The sequence below is a fragment of the Cyrtonyx montezumae genome, unplaced genomic scaffold (assembly GCF_038088225.1).
Source record: "Cyrtonyx montezumae isolate F1298 unplaced genomic scaffold, pur_monq_1.0 scaffold_3, whole genome shotgun sequence".
Classification (NCBI taxonomy): domain Eukaryota; kingdom Metazoa; phylum Chordata; class Aves; order Galliformes; family Odontophoridae; genus Cyrtonyx; species Cyrtonyx montezumae.
Genome location: NW_027072034.1, coordinates 55,853,656 through 55,873,519, shown reverse-complemented (window position 1 = coordinate 55,873,519; position 19,864 = coordinate 55,853,656). Strand labels below are relative to the sequence as shown.

At 40.0% G+C, this 19,864-nt stretch overlaps 1 protein-coding gene across 1 annotated transcript; it reads right to left on the bottom strand.

Annotated features, from left to right (window-relative positions):
• Positions 1-6,832: 6,832 nt before the first annotated feature.
• Positions 6,833-13,720, bottom strand: RSPH1 (radial spoke head component 1). The gene is made up of 9 exons (XM_065744021.1): positions 13,650-13,720; positions 13,324-13,437; positions 13,099-13,204; positions 10,873-10,963; positions 10,474-10,609; positions 9,630-9,701; positions 9,308-9,527; positions 8,757-8,900; positions 6,833-6,995 (listed from the first exon to the last, which is right to left on the bottom strand). Exons 1-9 carry the CDS (start codon positions 13,701-13,703, stop codon positions 6,946-6,948), a joined length of 987 nt encoding a protein of 328 aa, XP_065600093.1. The 5' UTR covers positions 13,704-13,720; the 3' UTR covers positions 6,833-6,945.
• Between the last annotated feature and the right edge of the window lie 6,144 nt (positions 13,721-19,864).

Below are 19,864 nucleotides of genomic sequence, written 5' to 3'. Positions count from 1 at the left end.
GCTCCTGTTTTTTTTTTGTTGTTTTTTGTTTTTGTTTTTTAACAGCTTTGGACACCAAGGGGTCAGGAGTGGCATGGGATGAGGACCTGGCCCTGGGCATGTCATTCCCCTGTGCTTCCAGGTTAATTTTGACCAGAACACCAGCTCCCACTTTGTTTCTCCCATGGGGTCTTCCTCCCTGTGAATACCTTTGCTTTTGGTGAGATATATTCTGATTTCACCAAGTGATTGCAAATCATGTAACAGATGCAATTGGGGAATACGTGAGGTCACAGCTGCCACTGCACTCTGAAGCCTCAGCCTAAGAGGGTGTTGCAAGGGACTCCAGCTGCGTGTTGGTGTGGGCTTCAGAATTGAGCTTCTTCTAGGAATACAGCCTCTGGATGGAGAAATGGCTCTATTTTAACACATGGGAGCAGCTGTAACTGTTAAGTTTTGTGCTGCTGTTGTCCTTCACCTCTGACATGTTCCCTTTTGTCCCCAAAGACAGCTCGAGGGCTTCGTACTCTCTGTCTCAGGCCTCTGTGCATGTGCCTTGGGGCGATTTCTCCTCTCTGTGTGAGAAGAAATGCAGGCAAAAGGGAAGCTAGACCTTTCTCCTCCAGCGTGACACATGCCTGTGCATGGCATAAGGGCAGAAGCCTCTTGTGCTTGGTGGCAAATTCACCAACATTGTTTGGAAGCAAATAAAAGTCAATGTGAGGATAAGGATGAGCAGGAGCAATGGTGGTGTTCTCAGATTGTGTATCAGCCATAAAAGCTCACTGCTGAATCGGTTTTGCACTCTAGCCCTGTTCACGCTACTAAGTTCCTATCTGAAACAAGTGTCTGCAGACTGCTTGGCAGGGCCTTCTGAGGCATAGGAGTAGAATTCAACCAATTTACCCAATCCTGTCATGCAAGGAGCCCACAGAGCACCAACGCCCCCATTGGCAAACCAAATCTGCTTGATAGGAAGGTCGCTAAGACATTTGAACAACAAAAAAAAGACAGCGTATTGTTTTTCACTGCACATGCACTCCAGTAATTTTGAATTTGGTGAATGCAGTGAATCAAATCTCAAAGCATGTGGGAAAGAGGGTTTGGGGGCTTAAATATTTTTTTGTGATGTTTTCTAAACCTCATACTGCACAGTTGAGCTGATGAGGAGAAATGCTGTGTTGCAAAATGCTCTTTAACTTATACAGACTTCTTTATTTCAACCATCCAAATTAACTGAACAGAATCAAAAGGCAGTAGAAATGGCAACTGTATCCCACGCTCAATGAAAGGGCAAGGACAAGCTCTTCTATTCACAAATATCTGAGCTTTCCTGGGATCCCATATGAGCACAGACTCACTTCCAGAAAAAACATTTTGTAGGATGAGAGCTGGAATAATATCTTTCTTCTGCAACCTACAGTCTAAGAGTCTATAAGGATTCTTAGTTGTGCTCAGAAGGGCGACAGAATTCCTGATGGGATGCGTTCATCGTATGAAATAAATTGCTGAACACAGGTAAAATGAAGAAAACTCCCTCAGAAGCTTTGAATATTTTTATATTTTTATTTTTTATAGTAAGCAAAAGAAACGGAAAAGTCCCTCTACATTTTTTTAATTTTTATGAAGCTTCAAAATTAGATATTACTTTACCCTATTGTAATTTTCTTTCTTTGGATCTATTTCATTACAAAGTTGTGTACTTCAACATATAATTCTAGTAGCACATAGAAGATCTGGATGTTTTCTTTGTATCTTAAAAAGTGAACGTTCTTTTGAGAAAGACATATAGTAAAATTAATCTTTGGTGACACCTTGTGGGAAAAGAAAACCTCAGCCTTACATGCCTACATAGGATCTTTAGGTGTGACTGAAGGATGAGATTTACTGTTTTTTAACAAGAGTGGGGAACTCTCAATTAGTCACTCCTCCCATACTCTTTGAAAAGACAATAACAAAGAAATTTATCATTTAATAATGATTTTAAGCACACAGCTTGAAGAGACACTTGAATCCAGTTCTTCTGAGAGGCAGGAGAGGAGCAAATCTGTGGTGACTGTCTTGATTTTTCCAAAGCCTTTTGCCAGCATCAATATTTGTTCAAAGCAAATGAGAAAATCTGTTGACTCAGAACAGTGGTTATTTCTGTTCGCTTTGCACCGTTTTAAGTCAACAAGCACTGATTAAAGCCGTCAGGTAGATTTTTGACTGTCTTGGAAGATTTATTACCGAAGTGCTCAGGAGTGTAAGGATAATTTTTGGAACAAAAATGCAGCAGTTTTCAGGTGGATCTGCCCTTGATCCTTTAGTGCTTTTTTTGAATGGATGATTAAAAATTTAAATGTTTGTGCCTCTTTGGACTTGGGAACAGCACAAAAGTTTTCAACAAAGAGAATATTGTACCATGGTGCATAGGAAGAAGTTAGTAAATCATCAAATCTTACAGTCTGTCTTTTTGTGGAGAAATGTTATCTCTCACAAAGGGTCTGGAGAGGCCATTTGACTTTAACACCTGCTTTAGGACTTTGTTTAGTGTCTATCGCTCAGCAGTGTTCTGGCTTTTAATCATAACATCAAAGCAATTATTATGTGAAGCCTGAGAAGCTTATAACTTGTCTTGGATTCACAGTTCTTATTGTTTCTTCTATGTCTTATGGAGGAAACCTCCCAGTGGTTCTTGCATTCTCACTCTTTCCCTGAGCACAGGACTTTGTTTGGAAACCAAATTCTCAGTAGTCTGCTATGTTCAAAACTAGTTTCAGCATCTTCTGGCAGCAGCAATTTTCCATTCAGCTCTTCTATTTCTACAGTTCACAGAATCATAGAATCAGAATGGTTTGATTTGGAAGGAACCTTTCAGACTGGGACAGCATAGGCTAGTAAACCCCCATGTTCAAGGAGGCCATGTCTGCTGAAACAGATATTCTCAGACCTCTCTTGGATCCTGCCAGTACGCTTCTGGTATTTTCAGACTTTTTACTTAAGCTTCTATACCGTCCAAAAGGGAATCAACCATCAGTATTGTTGTATGTATTCATTTGGTAGGTTTGCTTTTTAACACAAACCTTCAAATCTGTGACCCCAGTTAAGCAATGGACCAGAACAATTCAGATGACAAATTGAGAAACCACTTAAAAGCTGTGGTAAGGACCAGAACACCCCAGTCTCCTTTGTGAGAGGGCAACATAGGAGAACACTCTCCATATTGGCCTGGGAGCAAAGATAACTGGTAGATTCATGGGTGCTTATCTCAGAGACCAAGCCCCATGGATGACTTATGGGTCCATCCTGCATCATTTTGTTCCACCACAAGAAACTCTACCATGATTAGCTCAGTGGCTATTTCTCCATGCTCCTTTCAGTTGGAGGGGAAAGAAACTGTGGGCTCCTGCCAGAGGGGACTCATGAGAGCTTTACTGTCCTAAAGCTGTTGGGATGGGACAGCCCTGAAAGAGGGCACAAACCTGATAGCCCGTGCCAACTTTTCCCCTGAGCAGCCAAATCTGGTGTGGTTTTTAATAATGTCTTGTAGCACGAAGTCAGTGCTGAATGCCTATGTAGACACAGCTTCTGGATGCTCCTTTGGAGAAAACCTGTGCAAAACCTCCAGCTCGCATCTTCCTGAGCTTCCTTCACTCCCGGTTAGGAAACTCAGGATGCAGCATCTTCTAGGGACAGAAAAAATAAAAACAAGAGCATGATGATAAAAAACATTCAACCAGACTCACCCGAAGGTGCCTCCTTAATGGAACTACTTGTGTAATTAAGCATTTGGAAAACAAGAGCTTAAATCTGAAGCACTTTAGTGCTTATATTTTGCTGGAGGGGAAAAGCAAATAGAGATGGTGCTAACGTACAAATATTTTCTAATCCACAGCAGGGATTTCTGTTGCAAATTTGTTTATGTAAATTCGCCAATCCAGTTTTGACAGAACGCATTTAAAATATAATGACTTTATTTCTGTCTTTTATAGCTCATTTTACCCTAACTTTTTTAGTTGCTAAAACAATGTTTCCCAGGTGCCTCCTAGTTTTCTCTTGTTATCTGTGAGCTTGAACACTGAATAAATAATACAATGCAATATGAAACATGCAACATTACCTATTATCAGTACCAGCTCATTAAAAGTACCAACTTGTTCAAATGAAGCTTGTTGAAGCATTCATTTTCTTTTCTTTTTTTTTTAGAAAATAGCAAGCTAGATGTATTTAAGAAATGGGGTTTTCGGGTCACACAGAATTTGTGTCAGAAGTTGTTAATCTACATTGTGGTGTTCAATTTAACATTATCTTACTACATCACTGTACTTGAGGAAGGTTCGGAAATTGTACAGCACTTGAAAGTAATTGTGCTATTTTAAAAGTCTCTGAAGAGACATTTATGGAAATGCCTCTGCCAGTGAAAATCTCTGTGATTTTGTAGGTTGTTAAATGCATCGTAAACAATTGCTTTCCTTCATGAATGGAACCATGCCAAGAACCCTGTATGGAAGAATAAAGAATGCAGTTGCAAATTTATTTTATGTCTGTGTTTTTCAGTTTAGATACGCAATTAAATTTCAGATTCTCGGGTTATCTGTGCTCTTCTGCAGGGCTAAAAGGCAAAACATCTTCTTTGCTGTAGTTTCACTCTTCACTTGCCCACATGGCTCAACAGTGTTTTGTACAGAGATCTTTTGTGTCCATACCAAACATGGATAGATAGTCTCAGAACAATGCTGACATTTTTTACTTTAGTTAATAATAGCATCAGTTAGCTCAGGCACAGCCTGGTATTAACGTGGCTACAACACTGCTCTGCAAGTGAAACATGACTGGGTGTTCTGATTTTTATACTCAGCACATTATTCAGGAAGTGGTTTCAGACATGATTTCTACTGTCTTTCTTCATTGCTGAAAAGTGGAGAGGCAGAAGGATAAGAGGGACTTAGCACACCTCAGTGCAACAGCTTTTGGTTGGGCGTTTCTCTCCAAAATAGGGACGAAGGAACTACTATTAGTAAAATTACAAATTCTCCTCAGGGTATTTTTGAAAGTTGCAGTGAAATGAAATGTCTTCTTCTACAATAGCCCTGGTTTCCTGAAGGAGTAAATCATCTCCTCAGGAGCCCTTTCTAACCCATAGAGGCATCCAGATGATTTTAGCTGTATTCTGGACAGTTCGCACTTTTCACAGCGTTGCCACTGGAGGTCACTAATGTACTAATAAAAGAGTACGGCACTGGGTGATGAAGGGGAAAAGGTAATTACACAAATCCTTCAAGAACTAACTATTCTTGAACTGAAGATTATCTTTAAATGGAATTGAATTGGAAAGTACGTTGTGTTGATATTTCTCATTTACAGTAAAATTGAGTGAGCAAGCAGCTGGTAAACTAATGATTTGTAGGTTTATATTAAAAATAAAAATAAAAAAAATACCAAGCCAAGTATGCTTTAATCAAGCTATTCTAATAATACAGCACTTTTCTTAACCAAAGAAAGTCTAAAGAGAAAAAGACAATCACCTCTAAAAATGCTCACTGAAGTCACAATGATGCAAACAGAAAAAGACATGTAAGGCAGGGAGGAAAAGTTTGCATGGGAAATTTCTCACTGTGACATTTCTGATAGCAGAAGCACTTCAGGAAGAAGTAATAAACTCTATTTATTTTGTGTGACTCACCTCCCTCCCCCAGTTTCTGTTAATTCATATTTATCACTAACTCAAAACTTTTTGGCACAATTTTGCTGGAGATGTTGAGTTGTAGAGATAAGGAACTTGTTAAAAGTTTCCCTTTATTTTCCTCCAAACTAAAATTTATAAATAAAAAAAATATTAAGTCCTGTTTCAGGAATGCCAGCTCAACATGTCGTACCCTAATCAGGCCCAAACCTGATACGTTTCTTCAAAAGCGAACTGCTGCAGGCCAGCAACTTTCTGCCTCAAACTCCAAGCTCATCAACATTCATACCAATATTCCCAGAAGAAAGTCAATTAAACAGATGTGAGTATTAATGATTAAGGTATTGCTTACATATTATCAGGAAAATAGTGTTTCAGAGCAGCTTTTTTCACCTGAAGAAGTGGAAAACATATGTTTGTAGCATATACTGCTTGCATAATATTTTGTGCAGCTTTACCTTGCTCTTTACTTTCAACTTACTATTTATAGAATGCCATTTAATTCAATTCTGGTAGAGGCCTTCTTCAGCTGATGTCTCCTGGTAGCTCTCTTCTGATTGACAGGTTCTTGATTTAAAGGGAGCTACCTGCTCGTTAGGGATTGATGGTTGGGGAGTTTTGTTTGGTTTTGTTGTTGGTGGTGAGGTTTTTTTGCTGGGGGTTGTAGGGGCAATACTGTTTGGGTGCTGAGGGAAGGCAGAAACTTTCCTCCAATCAGTCTCAGACTGTGCTTATCAACACTCATAAGCTACTGGGCTGAACTCTGCCATCAGAAGAGGAGGTACCCTTGGGATATCAGTAGTGTCAGTCTAGACCTGGCTTGGGCCAACTGATGTTGTATCCATGATCTGAGTTGGTGTATCTTAGTGAGGCTCTATGTAGTGATCTAGGTGTTGCGTAACCCGATAAAGAACCTGTAGGAGGTGCATAGACTGTATACTACTAAGGAAAGCAAAAGAGATATCTGCAGAGGCAAGAGCCTGAGTTGTGAGGCTGAGGGGATGGTTAGGGGCTGTGCTGGATGGAGTGTTGGATAGAGTCCCCCCTGGGGGAGTTCATTAAAATTCACAACTTATGTCAGCAGGAGAAATGTTCCACCAGGGTGGCTTCTGTCCCCAGCTTACTGTCTTAATGTCCCCAGATTAAGCATCCACACAAAGAAGCAGAAGCAGACAGAACAGTGGCAGAAAAGTTTATTTAAAAGACTACAAGGATATGAATAAAAATATTGCAGGTTTACCTTAACTGATTATTTACTCTCTATTTTTTTTTCTGCCTATATTTGTCTTTCGTTGTGCCAATTACTCTGCTTCCTTTGATTCATCTTCCTTATCTTCTAAACTATCAGTTCCTGTGGAGGCAAAGTTTAAAAAATAATAATAAAGAGAAACTGAAATGAATTTTGTAATAAGATACTGGAAAGCAATCCTAGTAATCTTAAACAGAATTCTAGAATCATGCTGTCTACCCAAGTCCTCCTTCATACTGCCCTTTGCTGCCAGTTCTTGAACTTAACTGAAATAGATTGCTCCTCAGGTGCCAGACAGACTCTATACACACACATACTGACTAACAGCCAGTCCATGTGTAACTTGGGAATAGCTAAAGAATGTCTCCCAACGAGAGGAGTTTCATAGCAACATGGAGTTAGAAGGATGGAGTTGCTAAGTGGAAAAAAAATGGTCACAGGACAGAATGCAAACCTGCAAGAAATCAGATTTTGCTACATCCACTCCTCACAGTTTGCATATTTTCAGTTCTTTTCAGCTCTATTTCCTCTGTCTGTAATTTAATCTTGATAAAGACAAGGGGAACAATATATTACTAATTAATTATAGCAGTACTATGCTGAAAATTCAGCTCTCTGATTCTAGAAATAAAGAGCTTGAAAGACCTTCAAAAACATCTATTGCATTCCCATGTCCTCACGCAGTAGAATATGCATGTATACAATCTTGGACAGATGCATGAACCCATTATAAAAATAAAAATTAAAAAAAAAAAAAAAAAACACAGTGAGGATACCAGATCTACTTTACTGTAGTAGGACAGAAAATTTGTTAGAATCGAATTCAGTCAAAAATTATTTAGACCAGGAGACTTTGAGATAAATCAGGCTCAATGAATTCTTGCTAAATCCAAACCAGAGCTGTGCAGGAAGCCTGCTGAGACTCCTGCTGGATGTGATCCAAACTGAGAGATCCTGTAAGATGTCAGTCTTACACACCTGATCAGCTCATTGGTTAGTCTGCCATGAAGCAAGAGTACCTTCAGAGGTGACAAGTGAAAAATGAGAGCAAATAAATTAAGAGAATCTCAAGACTTCCCCTTGATGTTCATGTTATACCTCTATGCAATTTTCAAGTTGTTTTTAACAGTTTTTCTGATCTCTATGGATAGCGCTTGTCTTTGATTTATTAGAAAATGTGTTGACTACAGATGGAGAAATTAATCTCATGTTTTCCTTCATCAGAAGTTTGAAAATGTTAACATTTGCCAAACGCAAAAAAAAACCACAGTTGAATGGAGGCTTCTAAGTGATGTATGAGTAAACACAGATGCTTCCTTTTATGTTGCCTTTTAGTAATTTTCTATAAAAACAGGCTTCTGTACTGCCTGGAAGAAAACCTGAACATCCAAATTTCAAAGCTCTTTGCCTTTTAAGAGGAACAATCAACAAGATGCTAGCCTTTGTCTCTCCAAATCATAACGTATAACAATACCTAAGAATTGGTTCTTACTGACCTTGGTAGAACAAGAACATAGATTTCTGTTCATGACAGAAAAATCGTGTGCTCAAAAATACCTCAATTCCCCAGGCTACTCTCACATGTTTGTACAAAAGGAAGCTTGTAAATGTGATCACTTTTAAACTCAACTCTTTGAGTGATAATGCAACACTGCAGTGTCACTGATTTGTATTGTTAAGTTTATGAACTTGACTACTCAAAACCAGTTTACAGCTTTAGAGAAGCTGCATACTGATGAAAGGTAGAGTTCCTTACATTCTCTTGAGCCTGATAACGGGCTTCCCGGTAGCAGCCAACTGGCATGCATCATTTCCAAACCTGACTGCACATGGAAGAACGAGCACATGTGCCTCATTCCTCACCTGGGTACTCCTCTCCTTCTTTGTTGTCTTCTTCTCTTATTCCCTCATCTTGTTCTTCTGTATCCTCTGTTGGGCTAAAAACTTCACTGGATGCTTTATGAGCAGAAAGCTCATCATCCCTACGCTCAGCAGACTCATCAGTGACTGAAATATGAGAAATCATAAATACTGAAGAAAACTAGATTTTACAAATTTGCACTCAGTCATTGTTTTCATGCAGCAACAAATAACTGGCTGAACTCTGAATACTTTACTCACCTGAGAAAACCCACACATATTTTTGCAACAATTTATAATCAGGTTTGTATAACAGACGAGGATGAAAACTAAAGTGATTCACAGGCTTCCCAAGATAGTTGTATCTTATTATGCTAAGATAGAACAGAATTGTATATATACTGTGACATTTATGAACAGGAGCGGAAATCCTCAGTACTAAATATAGGGTAAATAATATGAGAAAAAAAATCCCTCTCACAGCACTCGAAATTAAATGTGAAGAACAATTTCACAGGATAGTCAAAACACAGGGTTTCTAGATCAGAACAAACCTGCACTTGTTTGCATTTTGTCTTTTTCATCTGCTGCTGTTTCTTCCACTGTTTCATCTGCTTCTGCTGTCTCTGCTGCTGCAGGGGAACCTTCACTGGGAGAAGGTGCTTTTTCCACATTGGGCATCCCGTGTATTAATTTAGTAATTTCTGTTGCTTTCCATTTTGGTGCAGCAAGTAAAGGTGGCTCCTCCTCTTCTTCTTCCTCCCCTTTATCCTCCTAAAAGACAACTCTCAACATCCAGGATCTCTTCTTATAAGTATGAAAGGAGTAGCTAAGATGATTTTGTGTACTAAAATAATTACTCAATATTTCTTTTACCTCCTCTGATTGTATGTATTCACCATGCTGTTCACATTCAATGTCAAATATATATTTGCCACGACCTACAGGCTGCACAAAGAGATGCAAAGAAGTCAGTAGAACTATAAAGTTAGGAAATTCTAAGCATATAAATGTAAAATATGCTTTATTACAAAATTCATACATTAGTCAATAACAATACTGTACAAAAGACACATGGATATACAGGTGTAAGTCTAACAGAGGGGCCACAAAGATGAACAACGGACTGTAACACTTCTGCTGTGAAAAGAGGCTGAGAGAGCTGGGAATGCTCATCCTGAAGAAGAGGAGGCTCAGGGGGAATCCCATCAGTGTCTATAACTATCCAAAGGGAGGATGCAAAGACGATGGAATGAGGCTCTTTTCAGTGGTGCCTAATGCCAGAACAAGAGGCAACACAAGAGATTTCATTTGAACACCAAGAAGCATTTATGTGCTGTGAAGGTAATGGAACACTGGCAGAGGTTGCCAGAGAGGTTGAAAAATCTCCCTCCTAGGAGATCTTCAAAATGCACCTGGACATAGTACTGGACAACCTGTTCTGGGTGTCTCTGCTTGTTCAGGGGTTTGAGTGGGTGACCTCTATAGGTCTCTTCCAACCTTAACCATTCTGTGATTCTGTAATACTATTTGGAAGCAAAGTTGCAGACACTTGGCTTTCTGCCTTGCAGATCAATTCAGTTTCACCTGTTACATTTATGGTACAATAAATACTACACAAGAACAGGATCTAGCTTGTCATTTTAAGTACAAATAGTTCATATTAACAAAATTTTATGCTAACTGTTCAAATTAATTGAGCATTTTTGAGCATACTTACATTTCCATTCAAAAATTTCCCCCTATATCTGTGATTCAGGTGGATAAGCTCTGCTTCTCCTTCCTGGATTCCATTTACCCAACCACCAACATACATAGATCCAGTGTCTTTATAGATGTATGTACCTTGCCCATGCCTAAGGAGAAAAAAATATGTTTATCTTATGGAATATGAAGAACATAGGTTGTTGTTATATTATGTTATAAAATATTGTTATACCATATTTAACGTGGTTTTAAAACTGAATTATTTAAGTGGCTGAAATGGTTCAAGTTGTACTAAATTGCAAATGCCATCCATTAGTGCTTTATTTGCTGCATTCAGCCATACTTTGAAGTTAACCATCACAGTAAGATGCTACAGAGTGACTTCAAACATCGCTGTAAGAATTATACTAACCTACTGTTGTTAAACCATTCTCCAGCATAGGTGTCCCCATTTGGGTAGGTATATTCTCCATAGCCATGTCTCTGATCATCTACCCAGCTTCCTTTAATGAGAACATATCAATAACACAGTGAGATGTGGTATACTTAATTGCGTGATACAGTGGTCAGTTTGTAAAATTATCATACATGAAGTTAGCTGAGTGGAGAATACACCCTATTAGAGAAGGAAAAGAATACTACAACATCATTATGACTGACTACTAAAACAAATCTCACTCTCTCCCACTGAACACAAAAAATCTCAAGTGAATGGGAAATATTTGTCAATTAAACTCTAAGCATATCTGATTTGCCTATCAGTTTTAAGCATGTCAAATTTAATATCAAAACAGATTATATCAAAGAGGTACTGATGCTCCATGGCATAGAAAAGGATAATTTATTATACATCTGACAAATGGATGAGAACTCTGACAGACAATGAGGTGAGCTATCATTAGATGCAACAGGGTGTATAGCAGCTCCATATGCAAAACCATCCGATGGCTCTCCACCTTCTGATCTGAGTATAAAAGTATGAACAATTCTATGTTAGAGGCAAAGAAAGTTCAAATGTTCTCACTCAAGATGGTTTTCTTCCTCTATTCAGATACTATCTTCTTTGTTCTTTGATACTAAGGAAAGGCTTCCCCATACACAGAATTTCCAAGTTCTGCTATCTGTCTTCGAAGTTCTGGCTCGCATCTCTCTGCTCATTCTCCTCCACTGCCTTCATTTTTTATTTTTATTTTTTTGACTCAGTTGATGCTTCTTAAGCAACAGTAATAAAGTCAATACAACGAAGATGATATGAACACAGAGGCCTTGGTATTTGTCATGACAACTACATTAGTCCTGGCTTAAGATATATCCTGCTGTGTACTGTTCCCTTTTAGTTCCCATTTCTAGGTATCATCTGATGTGCTATCACAAACAAGAGTTCCTCATTTCTCTCTCAAGAGCAATTTTGAGATCACTTTGGAAAATAAGCTATATTCAACTATATTCAAAGGTAGACATAATCTTTCTCCCTAGTTCCCTTCCACCTCATTCTGGACCACTCTTGCACTTTCTTTGATCAATCCTTTCTTTATTCTAAGCCCTAGCTCTTTTTTTCCCTCTGTTTGTCACTTTCCTCACATATTGATTCAGCTATCTGCACATGACACCTCCACCTAAAATCAAAATGAGGACTTCTTTAGTTTAGCTAATTAGCTAAAACTGTTCTTTCAGTCAATATGCTTACAAATCCAAAAGAATGCTAGATTTTGTACTTTAATAGCTATTGTATTCAAACTTAAAGAAAAAATATATATCATAGATGGATACAATTCAGTAAGCAATAACTGGGCTGCTCTGTGCTTTTAGCATTTAGCACATTTTCCTCTGTGCTTTTAGCTCTCACTGCGTTAAGGTTTCTTCTTGCTTTCTTTAACAGACAGAGGCTGTTCCTTGAAGCCTAACCAATAAACAGAGGGTTTCAGGTATTCTTCTGGAAGAAGGGAAATAATGTGAGAGACAGACTCTTTAGCAGGGTCGATTGTGACAGGACAAGGGTAAATAGTTTCAAACTGAAAAAGGAGAGATTTAGATTGGATATATGGAAGACATGTTTTACGGTAAGGGTAGCGAGGCACTGGAACAGTTTGCCCAGAAAGGTGCTGGATGTCTCACCCCCTTACAGATTCGGGGTTAGGCTGGACAGGACTCTGAGCAACCTGATCTAGCTGTAGGTGTCACTTTTCATTGCAGGAGAATTGAACAATATGATGTTAAGGGGCCCTTAAGACTCAAATAATTCTATGATTCTATACTAAACATAGTGATTCTAATAATCATACAGATGAATAGTTATCAGCAATTATACTCTCTTCTATCAAGATTGCATCAAATTAGACAAGATGTTGGTGTCTTTCAGGACTTGTAATACCTCACTTGAAATAAGGACAAGTCTAGAAGAAATTGCTACCAAATACCACACTTTGCACTATGTTCTACGTAAATCCCCATAAATAATTAAATAAAACTGCTGTCAGATCTCCTAGTAAAAAAAAGGAATAACAACAAAATGTTTCATAGCAAATTTATCTTCTTAAAATGATACACTCTCCACTTTACTATCTTCTTGAACTTCAGAAGTTGGAGAAACGTGTCTTTTCAATCACAGAAATCTTTAAAACTGTGTTCAGTGTTTTACCTTCATATTTTGATCCATCTGGATAATGAAAGGTACCATGGCCATGCTTTTTATTTTGAAGATATTCTCCAACGTAGTAAGCACCATTTTTAAATCTGTACGTCCCCTAAAAGATATTTGGTATAGATAAAAGACTTGTCAGTTCTCACTCATTTTAGTACCATACCGAGACTCACAGAACTGCAGAAACACGAGCACACAACCACTGTCTGGTCACTGTCTCACCTGTCCGTTTCTGAGGCTGTGCTCATATTCACCCTCGTATGTATCACCATTGGGCAGCTCTGCTTTCCCACGTCCATGCCGTTCACCTTCAGAATTGCGCTCACCATCATACTCCTGATCAAATGCAATTAGAAAAATTGCTTAGGAGCAATAGACCTGCCTGAATCCAATCTAATTAGAGGAAGGCACGTTTGCTCAGAGGTGCTCCATCCCAGTCAGGGCATGCAAGAGGGCATGCTGCTTCTGCACAAGCTCTCACATCCCAGCACCTAAACTTCTCTCTTCCCTTTCCCGCCCTGCCCCGAGGCCCCGCTCCCCCGCCAGACCCCCAGGTAAGTCTCGGCCTCCTCCTCGGCCTCCTCCGAGCTCAGGTCCGACATGCCGCTGCCACTGCGTCGCCGCCGTCGCGATGGTAACCGGGAGCGCGCAATGCGTTATGGTTAATGGCGGCGGGGGCGCGCGCTGCTGTCCCGGGTGCTGAGGGCGCGGCACCGCCCCTCTGCTCCGCGCTGAATGGGGGAGCCGTTTTGATAAGAGTGGGACTGTGCAGGTGGTAGGCGGGCCCTACATTTTGCACCAAAGTGCCTGTTGTATTCTACGCAAAGCACAGAGGAACGGTCCAGATGCTCTCCCGTACCAGTGTAGTTACAGCTTAACCAACGTGGGGAGGCAAGAAGAGGGCTCTTCTTCCTCAAAATCCTTGTGCCCTCCTCCAGGACCACTCCAACAGCTCTGCTCTTTGTACTGACTGCCCCAGACCTGAATGCTGTACCCCACATGGGGCCTCATGAGGGCAGAGCAGAGGGACACAATCCCCTCTCTGTCCCTGCTGGCCACCTCTCTTGTGATGCAGCCCAGGATACCGCTGGACTTCCAGGCTGCAAGAGCACACTGCTGGCTTGTTATGTTTTTCATCCAACAGGACCCCTAAGTCCTTCTCAGCAGGGCTGTTCTCAAGAAATTATTCTCCCAATTTGTACATGTGCCTTGCATAGTCCCGACTCAGATGCAGCACCGTGCACTTGGACTTGCTGAACCTCATTAGGTTCAGATGGGCCCACCTTTTATCAAGGTTACACCCCCTCCTTCTGTTGTACCAACTGCACCACCCAACTTGGTGTTGTCCACAAACTTGCTGAGGGTACACTCAATCTCACTGTATATGTCATTGATAAAGATGCTGAAGAGCACTGGTCCCAGGATGTACACCTGGGGGCTACCACTCATTACCAGCTCCACTTGGACATTTTATTATGTTTCATATGCAAACTTCAGTATGCTAGATCAGTCATTCTTACAAAATTATTTTGTTTACCACAACGCAAGGCAATCCTTTATTATTCTTTATGAAAATGCCCTGGAAACCTTCTCTGGCTAAGGAAATTGCTAGTAACTAAAGCAGTTACTGGTCACTAAAGGAGTTACTGGTCACTCTGTCATAGCTCATGCCTGCTTCTTGCAGACATAATGGGCAAACTGCTTTGCTAAATGCAAGGAGCACTTTGCTTCTCTACAAAGCAGCAGCACTTTTGCCTGTTTCATAGTGTTTACAGGAGATTATTGGAGGCTTGTCAGTGGCACAGAATGCTGCCTGAGCAGGGAGTGGACCAAAGGGCCTCCAGAGGTCCCTTCTCACCTCAGCCACTCTGTGATGGTGTGGGAGAGCAAACTACCTTGCTGTCACATTGTGGGGTAACTTAATGGCTGATGTTTCACAGGAGGAACCACGTGAGATTGTGTGGGGTGAAAAACAGCATACCGAGTGCTGGGCAGGAGTGGTGAGGTGCCTGGGGCAGGCAGCAAAAGGACGAAAGTGGTTGGAAAGTGTGGTGAAGGTCACCTTGTCATCTCGGTCAAAGCTTTTCCATCCAAACCAGAATTAAAACAGGATCTCTGTACAAAGATAAGCCGCATATTCCAGTCATTTTGGTGTTCTCATAGGTAGAAATCAAAAGAGCCAGTATTGAGTTGTGTCACTTTTTAGTACGTGTCTCTTTGTCATTTTTTTAAAGATGAAAAAGAAAGAGCACTATTGTTAAATACATCCTGTTCTTAGCTAATAGGAACCCCTCAGGCTCTGCACTTAGAATTCAGTCATTACTTTGTGAGTACTTTCTGTCTGAAATATTTAAGAATGCTGGAATTAAATTTTGCTACCTGGCAGAGCATCACACAGCTATATATTTATTAACTCAAAACTGTGTGGTTATTTCTCTTTCATGCAGAACCCCAGCATTTGACAAGGGAAGTCTGATTTGCATAATGGCTGCCCTGTTAATAAGTAGCTGCAGAGTATGCAAACTACTGCTTCAATCTGAATACGCTTTTCCAAAGCATGAGCATTTCTTCTTTTATCACTCTTGATGATGTTTACATCTCCCCTTCCAACTAAGGAAGGCTAGATGCCTTTATCTACAATAAGGTAATGTCTCTATAAAAACACTAAGTCTATGAGAGGCACATTAATTGTAAGTAGACACTTTGGCTCAGAGTTGTAAGGGAGAATATTTTTGGCATGTATATAGAGGTGATCCCAGTTCAGCTCAGTGACAAAAATAACCGGATGTTTTAACTTCACATGGCCAAAGGGACAGCTGGGACAGACACTGAAATAAATGACAAGATATCACATACATCCCCCTCGTTATTGCTAACTTCTTGCTAAGTAGCTTGTTTCAGAGTCCTGAAAGAGGAAAGGGTCTGAGGGAGGAACAGTTCACTTTGCTTGGTGACAAGCCAAGCACTATTTCTTTATAACATTTATATTTACTTTGAACTTCAAAATGGTAGATATTATGAATGTCTGTATGTTGGAATCACCAAGTTTGATCTCAGTTAAACATGTGATGCATTATTTGAAATTTTCTATAGCTAGAAGCTGTCCTGTGAGGATGAGATCATGCCTTTTGCGAGGTCTTTAAAGATTTGAAATTAAACTGTGCAGAAATACTTTGTTATTCCATACAAAATGTTCATTAACATCATTTTCTTTATGCAAACTAAATCCACAGGCTGATGTGCTGCATGGTCAGTACCACATACATAGAAACCTTTAACCTGGACTTGTCAGAAAAACCTAACGAGACCAGTCATCTTCATCCTGAAAGGGAAATATAAAGCATGTTGACTTCAGCCTTTCAGAGTAAAACTGCGGTTAAAGAATTAAAATAGTATCTTAAAAGGAAGTTCTTGTTTCAGAATATACCTTTCAAGTCTTTTTATTATTCTGCCATGTGTACTATCAGACACTTGAAGTAATCAAAATATTCTGACTAGAATATTTTCTTAGGTTCTGGGAGTAAAGGATGGATTAAGTGGAATTAACTGTCACTGATTTCTACACATTTGTGGGGTTTATTTCCCCTCCAATTCAGAATGAAGCCAGCTTTTGAAATGTCAAAATCCTTTGCAGAATGGCAACTCCGCTCTGCACATCTGTTTTAAGCTCTTTACAGGCAAAATAAAAGCTGCTTAGTTTGTTTGCATGCCAAGTAAAGCTAACTTCTTTCTGTGCTCGTAACTAAGCCATAAAAAAACAAGTGAATGACCTTTCTAGCCACCCTGCTAGGCCACAAATGCCACCTTCAACTGCGATTAACATCAGGATGTTCTGAAAGCTAGATGATTAGGAAAGAAATAGTTGCAGGAAAGCTGCTCTGGAAATACTTGGCTGGACTTCTTTCAGCCTTGGCTAAAATTAATGCTTCAGTTTTCTCCTGCAAAGTGGCTAAAGAAGAATGCTGCATTGTATTTATACGTAGCCTTCCATTCCTCTGACCTTACCTTTAATTTTGAAGCACAGAGCACAATCCATTCTTTATAAAAATGGGAAAATTTCCAAGCTTTTCTTTCAGGCTTTCTTTCCACTAAAGTGTAATTGGGATATATATCTGTCACCGCTATTCCATTTAGGAAATATCGCTGATGTCTTTGCCCAGGGCTTTTATGACAGTCAGCATTACCATTGCAACAAAGAAAGCAGTTAGCATTCATGAGATAAAAATATCTTATGGTCAGTGTTAACAAAGCACTGTCAATATTATGTTTTTTCTCTGCAAGTAGATTTTGTTTATTTAAGGACATAAACAAACCAAAACAAGCAAGCAAGCAAACAAACAAACAATACTTCCAAACCTGAACTTCTCTTTTCACGTGGAGGTTACAGTGACATAAAGCAGCATGATCCCTTTTTTTTCTTTTTTTCCATAATGTCTGAAGTCCTAATGTGGTAATTCAGAATGAATTCAACAGTGAAGAATGAAATGATTGAAGTAGATGGGACAACTTTGCTGCCGTCTCATTCCCATCAGCTCACATAACTTCATACATGTTCTTACTCATGACTCTCAAGGATATTGCTTTAGTGTAGGCTCTCTATTCTGGTCTGCTTTCTATTTGTAACTGTTCTGGTATTTCAGTTCTGTTTAAAAATGCCACAGCCCTCCCTTCTCATATGATCACTTTTCAGTGACCAAGTCTGCAAGCAAAGTCCATCAGTAGCCTATCTGCCTGGTTTAATCTGCCAACTCCTCATAAATTGTTTCTGTAGCCATGTCTTGCACTTATACTCAATCCCCTTGTCAATTAAAGAAGAGTACAAATAGAGGCAAAGTAATAAAAGAAACTTCCTGGTGAAAGCAGGATGAATTCTTCAAGATTCTCATAATATATGTTATGCTTTTGTCATGTTAGGTTGGCTATATCTTGTTTTACAGATTCTATTTACAATAATTCTTCTCAATATATGCATTTTTAATTCTGCGTCAGTGCATTCTTGGTTATTTTTCTATGAGTGGGTTGCTTAAGTTTGATACAGCTGGTCTGGATCTCTCAGCAGGGATCCTCAATCCTAGCTGAAAGGCCAATGATCCCTACAAGCAGTAGCTCTGCCTGGGACCTCACCCAGTAGGTTCTGCTGCAATAGACACCCCTCTTGCTATGCCTGCTTTTTTCAAACATCTTTCCTGAGAGAACACAAGGTGATTTCGCTGTTTCACTCTTCATCCCTCTGGAAAGCCCTCAAATGTGTTGAAGTAATGTCCTAACAGAAATATGGCTAATTTTTCTGATTCTGAACAGACAGGCAACTCCCAGGGTTCAAACAAATGCTATTATTCCTAAATGTCTCCTGCAATTGCAGCAAAATCTGTCTTTACATAGGGGACACAGATACAGTTTTACTTCCTCATTCTGCTTGCTATAGATTTTCTTTGTAAGCAGCCTTTATCACTTGGGTACTGACTTGATCCAGCTGAGAAAAAGGCTTTGCCTTTGGTGTCACCTGCTGATCTCTTTTTTTCTACTAGCTTTGTTCCAAGATAGATGTGGTAAAAATTACCAGTCTGGAAGCTGTGCAGTCATACTACCATGGCCCTGTGCCAGAGCTAAAAATTCTCACCAGCAGGCAGGGCATACTGTGATAACTCAGCTACACAGCTTCCAGACCAGAGCTGGCTTACCTCCAGCTGCAGCACAGCTCTACCTCTCTACTCCCATCCATACAGATACATCCTCCAGAGCCTCTTTTTATTCTTTTGGCTCTTCTGAGTGTATATATGTATATATATTTACTTGCCAAAGCCTGGTGGCATGTCATATTTGGACAGCTCCCAGTGTTGATGTGAATTGGTTATACAATATCCCAGCTGCTTTGGTGGGAAAACAAAGCACGCAGACCTAACAAAGGCAACTAAAAGCCAAGCTTCCATCAGTCCTGGGAAGTGTAACAGCCAGCAGGTGTCAGTGATGCTAGAGGAATGGAATAAGAAGGTACCTGCTTTTTTTTTTTTTTTTTTTTTTTTGTGGCTGCTTGGCTTGTGCTTTTAGCATATGGTTTGTAGAGGAATACAGAAAGTAACTAAAGCAGGGCTAAATTCTTTAAGGAACAAAAAAAGGCAAGCCAAAATATACTTAAAGTACATAAGAATCCTGCATGATGATGATAGTTGCTGTCCTGTGCTGGTGCAAAGGCTACAACCACCCAGCTCATGCAATTCACTTCCTTGGGAGTGTTCCCTTTCTATTTTTATTTCTGCTAAATGGATATTACAGCAGAAATGACAAACACTGGCACACACAGGTGCAGTGCCCCACTGTAGTTGCCCCACTGTAGTTACCCCACCTATACCTGATGTTGCCATGTTGTTTTCCACCTCAGGCAATGGCATTTCCACAACAAGCCTGCACAGAACAGAGAGGCTTGAAGCATTTCCTTGTCCATTTCATGCACCATCATAGTGGGGACTGTGAAGGTGGAGGGCAACTAGAAAAGGATGAGCCCGAGCAGCAGCCTCGATGTGCTGGTGACAAGATGGAAAGCAGGCTGCGTAGCACAATGGTCATCCTGAGACCCTGTCTCTATTTTAAGGGAGAAGAGTTGTGTGTGCATGCACAGTTCAGGATGTAAGTGTTCAAAATGTATGGCTTAGGTAAAAGCCACAGCAGGGATTTGAACAGGGAGAGGGGAGGAATGAAAGAAACCAGCGCATTTTGGTCGATGCCGTGAGGTTGCTGGTGCCATGACCAAGGAACAAGAAGGTAA

Excerpts from the sequence above, each read along its gene's own strand:
- RSPH1 (XM_065744021.1), bottom strand. The coding sequence starts at position 13,703 with ATGTCGGACCTGAGCTCGGAGGAGGCCGAGGAGGAGGCCGAGACTTAC. Across the intron at positions 13,205-13,323 it reads ACAGCCTCAGAAACGGACAG|GGGACGTACAGATTTAAAAA; the intron begins GTGAGACAGTGA and ends AATATCTTTTAG. Across the intron at positions 8,901-9,307 it reads CAAAATGCAAACAAGTGCAG|TCACTGATGAGTCTGCTGAG; the intron begins GTTTGTTCTGAT and ends CTCATATTTCAG.